The 9,618-nt window shown below is 49.8% G+C and overlaps 7 protein-coding genes across 7 annotated transcripts, besides 14 other annotated features; all 7 read right to left on the reverse strand.

Moving 5' to 3' along the window:
- Tc00.1047053507645.11 (hypothetical protein, conserved) lies at positions 1-863 on the reverse strand (the record flags this gene model as incomplete). Its single annotated transcript, XM_800993.1, has 1 exon — positions 1-863. A coding segment is annotated over one exon (863 nt), but the record flags the coding sequence as incomplete, so codon positions are not given.
- Positions 1-9,618: a sequence feature (heterozygous, non-Esmeraldo-like haplotype).
- Positions 1,121-1,141: a microsatellite.
- On the reverse strand, positions 1,164-2,000 carry Tc00.1047053507645.20 (hypothetical protein, conserved; the record flags this gene model as incomplete). Its single annotated transcript, XM_800987.1, has 1 exon — positions 1,164-2,000. One exon carries the CDS (start codon positions 1,998-2,000, stop codon positions 1,164-1,166), a length of 837 nt encoding a protein of 278 aa, XP_806080.1.
- Positions 2,239-3,027, reverse strand: Tc00.1047053507645.30 (hypothetical protein, conserved; the record flags this gene model as incomplete). The annotated part of the gene is made up of 1 exon (XM_800988.1): positions 2,239-3,027. One exon carries the CDS (start codon positions 3,025-3,027, stop codon positions 2,239-2,241), a length of 789 nt encoding a protein of 262 aa, XP_806081.1.
- Positions 3,165-3,209: a microsatellite.
- Positions 3,386-3,414: a microsatellite.
- Positions 3,607-3,665: a sequence feature (A-rich).
- Positions 3,981-4,073: a sequence feature (A-rich).
- Positions 4,408-4,434: a microsatellite.
- Positions 4,593-4,652: a sequence feature (T-rich).
- Positions 4,703-4,722: a microsatellite.
- Positions 4,941-4,999: a sequence feature (T-rich).
- Tc00.1047053507645.40 (hypothetical protein, conserved) lies at positions 5,220-6,092 on the reverse strand (the record flags this gene model as incomplete). Its single annotated transcript, XM_800989.1, has 1 exon — positions 5,220-6,092. The coding sequence occupies one exon, from the start codon at positions 6,090-6,092 to the stop codon at positions 5,220-5,222; it is 873 nt and encodes a 290-aa protein (XP_806082.1).
- Positions 6,152-6,218: a sequence feature (A-rich).
- Positions 6,232-6,254: a microsatellite.
- Positions 6,399-6,459: a sequence feature (CT-rich).
- On the reverse strand, positions 6,507-6,944 carry Tc00.1047053507645.50 (hypothetical protein, conserved; the record flags this gene model as incomplete). The annotated part of the gene is made up of 1 exon (XM_800990.1): positions 6,507-6,944. One exon carries the CDS (start codon positions 6,942-6,944, stop codon positions 6,507-6,509), a length of 438 nt encoding a protein of 145 aa, XP_806083.1.
- Positions 7,136-7,243: a sequence feature (A-rich).
- On the reverse strand, positions 7,417-7,752 carry Tc00.1047053507645.59 (hypothetical protein, conserved; the record flags this gene model as incomplete). Its single annotated transcript, XM_800992.1, has 1 exon — positions 7,417-7,752. The coding sequence occupies one exon, from the start codon at positions 7,750-7,752 to the stop codon at positions 7,417-7,419; it is 336 nt and encodes a 111-aa protein (XP_806085.1).
- Tc00.1047053507645.70 (hypothetical protein, conserved) lies at positions 8,162-9,618 on the reverse strand (the record flags this gene model as incomplete). Its single annotated transcript, XM_800991.1, has 1 exon — positions 8,162-9,618. A coding segment is annotated over one exon (1,457 nt), but the record flags the coding sequence as incomplete, so codon positions are not given.

Here is a 9,618-nt window from a genome sequence, read left to right on the forward strand (position 1 = left end):
TTGATCGATTCATGGACGCCCAAAGCACCCGTGGCATTCTGTGGAGAAGCAGCTATGCCACCTTGTAAAACATTGCGGGAGACGACAGGTGCCACATTCGTTGGGCTTTTCACCGTTGCCGCTTCGGTCAGTGGAGTACTGGGGCGTGCGGTGTAGTCGAGTGCATGAAGCAACGCATCCAGTTCGTCGTCAATCTCGTCTTCAATGCAGGAACAAGCGTACTGCAGCACCTTTTCCTTCGTTGCATAAGCAACGGCGCAAGGTGCGGTTGGCATGAACGGTGAGATAAGAACATTGCATCCAAGCTGCAGCGCCATACTCGGCTCCTTGCTTGCCTCACACCGCTGCAGCACCACGGTTGTGTGATGGAGCTTGCGGGTGAGAGCCTCGAGAATCTCCTGCTTCGCCCCCCATTCGTAGTGAGAAGAAACCGCAAAGATACAACACTTCTGACGGGCGCCCCGCAACTTCTCCCCGCCCTCCCCAGCGTGTTTATTCCGCTCTTTGGCGTCGCTCATTCGCGCGTTAGGGGCAAACATCTTCGCCTTTATGGCGTCATGCAGCGCTGCAACCGCCTCCAGACACGCGTCTTCCTCGGATCCCAAGCCGATCTCCTTCACAAATGTCAGGGCAGTCTCGCTTGTGTGTTGGTACAACCGTTCAAAGATAAAGCGCAGCATCCCAGTCAGGCCCTGCAACACACACGTGGCAGGGGTCGCCGTGTCATCCTCGCAAAGGTTTTGACGCACAAGCCCCAAGAGCGAGTCGTAGGCGTCATTGATGGAGTTCCGTTCGTACATCAGGGCCTGCAGGAGATTTTCATACGCCACTCGCGGAGCAGGCAGGGTGGACTCCGCATACATGACGCGTCCAAATCTCCTTATAATTCCTATAATTTTTCCCTTAATGAGCGATCACAAGCACACTAATTTCAGTGGGAAACGAAAAAAAAGGAAAGAAAAAGAAAAAAGATTCTCGGTGGTTGGCTTGCCTCAAGCAGAATTGCAGATACCCACATATGCGCACAGACACATCTACACACTCTTTAATTTCTTTTTCATTTGTATCCCACTTCCATCTTAGAAGCAAATACGAAACACGCATGAACACGCAAAGCTAAATATATATATATATATATATACACCATTGGCAGATGGGTGTATTCAATCAACGGGTAAGCCACCACCTGAATCCGGACCCCATTTTGGTAACTCCGGTGCATCCGTTGGTGTCTGCGACGGCTGCACTGGCGTTTCCTTCTTGTGCTTCAAAAATGAAACGTACAATGCCACAAATATAAGAACAACAAGCACCAAAATTATACCAATCAGCATACTTTTGTGTTTGACCATCGTTCGATGCATTTTTGTGAGTATCTTGCTCACCTCAGATATTTCCTCATTGACGCCCGTCGTTGTGGCGTTGATGCGTTGTATCGTCTCTGTCTGGGTGCGCAAGTTTTTCATGACCGCCGCCCCTGTCTCCTCCGTCTCGTTCAGCAGCCGCTCGGCCCGGTTCAAAGTACCCGAGGCCTGCTTCACCTTCTCCGTATTATGCATCATCTGCAGGCGATGCCTTGCGGTTTCATCGTCGAGGCCCAAACCCCTGGCATCTACGGGAGCCGACCCTTTTTTCTCCGGGGCGCCCATGAGGTCCAGGCGGTCGGCGGTGGCACACTCTCCGCGCGTCTTCGCGATTTCCTCCTCCAGTTCCCGTGCGCCCCTCCGACACTCCGCCAGTCGCTCCCGCAGTGCCGGCCGGTGAACGACAGGAACATCGTTGCACTCGTACTCCATGTTGTTCAGAAGCTCCTTCAATTGTGTCGTCAGCTTCACAAGCTGCGCGCCGCGCTGCAGACGACTTGCGGGGCCGGTGGCCGGCGGGGCATTGTAGCCATCCGCCTCGCGGTTGAGCGTCGCGCGCAGCCCGTCGAGACCCTCGCGGACACTTTTGACGACATCGCGGTACTCCTCCTCGTAGCTCTGGAACAGAGTCGACATGACGCGCCCTTCCCACCCCCTTTCCACCAAGCGCAACAGGCACAAATGAAAAAAAAAAAAAAAGCAAAATAGTAATCATAACCTCCCACAAGGACGACGGCAAAAGCGGGATGCCAAAGACAACACATTGACGTGAACCACAGCACAAAAACAAACAGAACACACGCACACACACACACAAGAAAAATGATAAATGGAAAAAAAAAAAAAGAAGCACAAATAAAAGTCTTCCAATCGACTAGCGCCGAACATATATTCCTAAAATGATGCAAACAAACAAACCAACTATGATGCCTATAAGCCATAATTTGTGTTTCATCGCTGTGCGCTGCATTTGGTTAACGAGTCTGCGTGATTCCATGACCTGTGAGTCCACATCATGAACAGTCGCGTGAAAGTGCCGCACCGTCTCCGTTTGTGTGCGAAGCGTATTAAGAGTTGAGGTGCCCAAATCACTTGCACCGTGCAGGGCTCTCTCTGCTCTCTCCAATGTTGTGGTGCCTTGACGTAACCTTTGTGTGTTCTCAAGCATAAAGGCACGTGCCTCCTGGTTTTCTTCATCCAATGTATCATTGCCACCCGATATGAGATCCATCCTGTCCGCGTTCTTCGAGTCCTGCCGCAGTCTAAACAATTCCCCCTCCAGAACAGTGACCATCTGCTTGTAATCCTCCACGCGTCGCCTTACCTCGTTGCGTAACTCACCCGATTCAACATCATTGCTCTCATACAGCATGCTCGTTACAAGTTCGCGCATGTGCGCCAGTCCCTGCTGCATCACCTCGCAGTGATGTCCGCGGCTTTGAGGTCCCGTCGTGGGTGGAGGCTCATACGTGCTGGAATCCTGTTTTAACGACTCCTGCAAGGCTGCCGCCGCTGCCCGCACCTGCCGTGAACTCTCATTGAAGTCATCCTCATACAAGGCAAAAAGCCCAGATGACATCGCTACCTGCCAATACTGCTGTGCATAACAACACACACAGAGAGAAAAAAAAAAAAGCAACAAAAAAAAGGTCATTCCGCCCATATTTCATGCATGCACCGGCACCACATGTCCCATGCGGGTTCAATGGCACTCCACGCAAACAACATGCTTCCTTCTTCTCATTCACAACGTCAACACTTTAAATTGCATTCATTTCGTTTATTTGCTTTCAGCGCATCCACAAAAACGCACACAAACGCAAATACACACACTCACACACGCACTAGAAAAAGAAAAAAAAAACAATTAAGTGACAAGAGACCGTGGGCTCTACAATACGCGCCCGTATGCAGACAACACAAATATAATTGTGTACGGCAAACCGCAAACAATGCAACTAAACAAATAAAAAAAAACGTGATTTTGTTGTTGTCGTTGTTTCCTTTTTCATTCTGTTGCTTTTTTCTTCTTCTTCTTCTTCTTCTTCTTTCGGTGCCGTTTATTCCGCACAAGACCGCCAGCAAATCAGCAGTCAGAAGAAAAGTACACACAAAAATTTTTTGTGTTTTCTGCCGATTGTGTCGCTCTGCTCTCCCTCATCCCACCCTAACCCCTTTCCGTCGCCTTCAATGGTGACGCCTGCCGCGCCCCGTCGGGGGAGTGAGGTGACGGATCGCCATTAAAAACACAAAAAAAAAAGGAAGAAAAAAGGGGAAAGGGGGGAAAAAAAAAAAAGAAAACGCATTGCGGTGCGGCAGTCAGTCAAAAAAGGGAATGGAATAAAAACATATCCGCGCTTTATCCTTTTTCCCCACTCTCCCCACCCGCTGTTCCGTCTGTCGGCATTGCCGCCTCGTTTACTCAGGGAGAGAAGAGGAGTGGCTCCTCGGTGCCTGCTGTCGTTTTCTCCGCCATCCGGCCCCAGCCCCTCCTCCGCCCTCCTTCGCGGCACGCCCCTCTGCGCCCACACAGGCAGACAGCACCACTCATAAGCGGCAAAAAGAAGGAGCAACGAGCAGGCATTGACAGAAAGGCATATTCACAAGCATACATGGAAAGAAGAAAAAAAAGAAAAGGATGGCGGCAACAGAAAACAATGGACAAAAAAGAAGAAAAAGACAAGAATTAAAAAAAGGATTAAAAAAAGACGGCATGGTGAAGTGAAGTTAAGTTCCATTTCTCTTTTTATCCTACCCCTTTTTTGCCCTGCAAAATGTTGGCGGGGGAAGTGAAGGGGCTGCGTAGGGGGAAGACGGGATAAGAAACAAAATAATAATAATAACGTGAAAGATCCCCCTGCCTTCCGTCCACCACCACCACCACCCCAACAGTCACACACACACACACACAAGCGCCGCCCAGCCCCTCTACGGATTACGCACATTACATGCGCAGGCTCATTCTTCCCCTCCCGTACATCTGCCCTCTTCTCATGACTCATTTTTTCCCCGTCTTTCATTTACTACTTCCCGCCCACTCACCAAAAAGAAGAAAAAAGAAAAAAAAAAATTGCCTCGCATCGATTCCCCATCCGCGTCGTCCAGTCCTCATCGACGGCAAAAATCCATTTTTTTTTTTTTTATTTCGTTTTCTTTTGTTGTTGTTAATGACATCCGTGCAAAGTATTTTGTGCTGAGTTTCCACGGAAACTTATCATCACCACCGCCTTTCTTTTTTTTTTTCTTTTTTTTGGTTGCTGTTTTTGTTTTTATTGATTTTCATTTTCTGCTCTCGTTGTTGATTCGTTGCCGTCGTTTATCCACTAATCCCTTCCTTTTTGTTGTTGTTGTTGTTGTTTTCTTTCGTCATGCCTCACCCAATACTCCTGCTGGAGTGCGCCTCCACGTGCATTCGCCACCGTCACCAGTTGTTTTGGATTGCTAATTCATAAAAGCCAAACATACATACATGTATATGTATTTACTTACTTCCACTCATCCCTCTTTTTGTGTTTTTTTTTTTTATCTCACATCCTTCTTCTTGTTCTTTTTTGTTGTTGTTGTTGTTACTATTCATTTCTCTTTTTCTTTCTTTTTTTTCCTTTTTTTTTCTTTTTATCTTTTTTTTTTTTTTTCTAATGCTTATCGCTTTCTTGCACTTTCGGACCTGTTCAAACTGCTTGTCGGAGAGGGAGATGCTCGCGGTGGCAGGTCGCCGGTACCATTACGCAATGTGGACCCGCGTGTGTGTGTGTGTGTGTGCGGACTTCTGTGTGCTTCCCTCCCTCCCATTACTCCTTTCGTTGATTCCTTTTGGGCGTCACGGCAGGGAGGGTGGTGGTGTCTGTGCATGCCTCACACAACGTCCTTCTTGCACACCGGGCATGTCTTGTTGGACCCCAGCCACTGCTCAATGCAGCGTTGGTGGAAAATGTGATGGCACACCTTCAGCTCTACACTCCGCTCGTTGCCTTCTGTGCCATCTTGCCATTCGGACTGGCACACCACACAGCTGCCTTCCTTCGGCCACGGCACATCTTGCATGCACTGCTGCATCTGCTCCCTGGTAATACCCTTGCTGACAAACCCAATCCGCTCCTGAAGTTCCAAAAGCTGCTCATACGACATGTCATCAATATCCTGCGTGATCCCCAGCGACCGCTGCGCAATGGCCTCAGAAATGGTGTTAGCGATGTGAGAGCCGCGCATGATGTGAAGTAAGTAAAGCATCTGAGAGCGCAAAACCTGTTCTCGCAACGCCGGTGTCTCCATTCTCGAGTTTTCAGACCTATCATCGGCCCCACTGCTTGGGGACATTCGCCGCGACGAGGAGTGCGCCCTCGAGCCATCCGATCCCCTCTGCTCATCCTCCGAATCCTCCTCTACGGAGAGACGCACATCTACGCCACTGAAAAGCGGTAAAATGGAGGTTTCACCCAGGATAGAAAACAATCCAAACGGGGTCGCCATCGTGGTCCGCTCCTGCTGCTGGCCCCTTATAATATCGTTCATCACATCCCTTCGCGTATTCGGCGACATGCAACGCAAAGATGCCTTAAAGTCCTCATCCACACCGAGTTGGTCCATCTGCTCCTCCAGCAACGGGTCACGTGCCGGGGTCGCCTCGGGCGTTGTAGACTGATCCACTTGCAGGGGTGTCGTCGACCTGCTGGAAGTATCCTCCATCGCCTCACTGCGCGCCCGCTTGGGACCGTTGTTGTCCTCCATCTACGCTGTGAAAGGCAATAAAATAAAATAAAAACAACTGGAGTTGCACAAATGACAACAAAAAATTAAATAAAAAGAAAAAGAAAAGAAAAGAAACAGGGACAGATAGAACAAGAAAGTAAAAGAGTGTGTGTGTGTGGAGAGAGAGAGAGAGAGAGGGAGGGGTATTGCGACCCTGTAATAAATTAGAGGCAAAGAAAATCAAAACAATAACGCGGCTAAAACAATGAAATGCACTAATGCAACCAGCAGCAGCATAAAGAGAAAAGGCCTTTAGGGGAAGGCATCAGAGTCATCCGCTTTACGTCCTTCCTTTTTCTCAATCCCTTTCCTGGTTTTCCTTTTTTCTTTCTTTTTTTTTTCCTTTTCAAATTGCGGTTTTGCGGCCTTTGCGCCGCCTTCCTTTTGTGTTGGCTATTGCCTAAACTGTTGGTTCGCCTCCCTCGCTTCCTTCTGCTTTTTTTGCAAAGCCTTCTCGCGACGCTCTTTAAATGTCTCAATGATCGTAAAGTAATCCGTCTCTTGCTCCTGCAGCACATCCTCCTTAAGTATCCGATGCTGCAACCCCGCAAATTGACTCTCCCACTGGTCGGGAAGTCTCTTCTGCATGCGTTTCCAGTAAAGTAACATGAAAATAGGAAACACGATACATACCATCACCTTCGCTAGCTCAAACCCTTGTACCACGTTAAAGCCGGTGCGGGTGGAGGGGCGGAGAAATTCAAAAAACCGCTGAGACCGTGACTTAATAAACGGCTTCTCACGAACCACAACACGGGTTGTTTGTCCCTTCCGCGTGTATGTGCCCGAGTCGTACTGATCGACACGGGCAGGGTTCTTGTGCTCAGACATGCGTGACACCTCCGCCTCTGTTGTTTCCCCGAGTGGACAGCCAGGCCCACACACTCCCTACTCGCTCCCTGTGTTGGCTGCAGACACCACCGTCGCCGCCGCCACCGCCGTCAAGTCCTCCAACAGAAGCAGACAAAATACAGAAGAAAAAAAAAAAAAAAGGCGTAAGCGGGTGACTGAGCGAGTTTTTTAAAAAAAAGAAAAATCGTCAAAAACAAACGCGACATGTAAACAAAAACAAATAAATAAATAAAACGACAAAGATATCAACAAGAACAAAAAAAGAAAGAAAAAAAAGAGTTATGGAAAGTGGCTCGTAAAAGAGGTCATGTAAACACCTCCGAGAGTTTCACCTCCAACATCTACGACACATTTCTACTTCTATGAGCTCGCCGCAGTGCGGCCACTCCAATGCCAACAGAAACCGTTGAACACAAAGCCGTCCACCACTCGTCAGCCCGGCTGGTCCCCGCTACCAACGGCACAGCTGGCGAAACTCGGCCCGCAGACGACGCTCCTCAACGAGTCCCGCTGCTGAAGCGTGTCGTGCAGATCGCTTTTGAATCATTTCGATATTTCGCTGCAACTCTGCATTCCGCCGCTCGCGAACCCTCGCGCATCGCTCCTGTATTTTTTTCTCCTCCACACGCTCCGCCTCGCCTCGCCTCAGCCGTCGGTCGATGGCGTTCAGATTGTCCTCGCCGAATACCTGAAACTGCGGGCGAAGAAGCGCAGGCAGCGGCGGGGCATGAGACGTCTGCGTAAAGGCCGCCCCGCCCTGCGACCGTTTGTGTGAGCCAACACCCATTGAAACGTTGCGCTATCTCTCCCTCCTTTTTTTTTTCTTGTGGTTGTGTGTGTGTGTGTGTGGTCGCGCCTGCCCACGTGCGACTGCGGGACTTTCAAGAGACATGGAAAGAAACAGCAAATAAAAACAAAACAAGAGGGCAAAAAAATTGGCCGGACAACTAAAAAAAAAGGAAGCAGCCGTACACATCCACTGAGACAATAAGACATATTATTTTTCCGTCTCTTAAAGAAAGAAAAAGAAGCGGAAAAGCCAACAACACAAAGACCCCGCCAAGCAGTGCGAAGAGAGAGAAATGACAAATAAAAATAAATAAATAAGCAAGAAAGTTGTCATGTGCAGTGAGGCATGGAAAGTGTAGAGAACAACCATGCCACAGCAATTTCTATATAAAAACTGCGTCCTATCGTCATTCGGGCATGCTGTGGTGGTGCAGCACTATCACCCTCGCCTCCACCTCGCCAGATGGCTCCGTGACTAGTCCGTGCCTGAGGGACATACCCGTGTTGCTGCGTGCGGCTACATCGGATGAGTCAACAAGCGAGGGGGCACCGCCCACCAGCGCGGAGCGAAGGAACTCGCGTCCAGTTTGATGTGGTCGCCAAAGCGGGGCTCGCAATGAGTGGCAACCAGGCAGCATATACGGTACCGTCATTGTTGTGTAGCCAACGGGTGCTTGTTGGGAACGCTCCGTCTCACTGTACACAGTCACAATGAGCTCCAGCGGTGTCATCCCCACGTCGTCAAGATGATACTCAAAAGGAGTGTTAAAAGTATGCACTGGAACAAGAATAAAATCCTCCACGATGGCCGTACCAGCAAAGGCAAGCTGCGTCGTAAAGCTTTCATCCACGTTTCCCGTCTCATAGCTATCCCCATCCCGTGTGCCTTGTTGCCACTGGCAATGAAGATAAAGAGCGTCCTCTGCCACACCAACGCACCTGTCAATGGTGCCATGTATGTAATGTCGCACCTTCCCCCTCGACATTCCGTGCGTAAAAGATTCCCTGCCGCCTGTCAGTGAAGCGGGCTCCACCTCTAAAGCCACCTCATCCGCATCCGTGCCAGCAGCATCTTGCAGGAGCATCTGTTGCAGTAATTGCCTTCGGCCAGAGTGAGGAACATAAAGATGATCTTTCACACGCAACGCAATCTTCCAAATCTTTTGTATAATACCGTCGGTTTCCGATGGGGTCACGGCCTTTTCCTTCACAGCCGTCACAGAAATCTTGAAGGAGTACACATGCAGAGAGTCTACAAACAGAGTGTGCATCTCGTTAATGGATGGTCTTGCCGTAAAATAAAACTCACTCTTGTCTGCCGTGATAATGCAGATGACACGTTCCTCACCTTCCCACCGCATATCCGTCAATGAAGCCCCATGCGGGGCAGGAATGCCTCCAATTGCCCACATAAAATACATCTTGTTGCTCGTTTTGTGTTGGGTACGGTACCGACGAAGTACGGCTGACGCCAGTGGACTTGGATCCTGCGGCGGAACAACCGGACATTCCTCCTCTGCCTCGCATATGTAATCTTCGCTGGAGGTGTGCGTAAATAATGCACTGGCGCTTTTTTCGAGGTGCTCTTTCAACTGCTTTGCCGCACTAACCGCATCAGGGATGGGGCTCGCACGCCCCTGCAGCAGCGCGTGCATTATTTCCATCTCCGTGCCGTCGGCATCGTCCCGCAAAGAAACCCGCTCGTTGATCCCAGCTGCTGTTTCGGCAGCAACGGCGCGAATCATTTCAAGTTTCTCCGCAGGGGAAAAAAGTTTACCGTCCCACGGCACCGTCACACTACACAACACCTCCGGCTGGTTCTCCTCCACCAGTAGGGCCCGCCAGAGTGTCACACAAAACAACA

This window comes from Trypanosoma cruzi, genomic scaffold (assembly GCF_000209065.1).
Source record: "Trypanosoma cruzi strain CL Brener 1047053516291 genomic scaffold, whole genome shotgun sequence".
In the NCBI taxonomy this organism is placed as follows: domain Eukaryota; phylum Euglenozoa; class Kinetoplastea; order Trypanosomatida; family Trypanosomatidae; genus Trypanosoma; species Trypanosoma cruzi.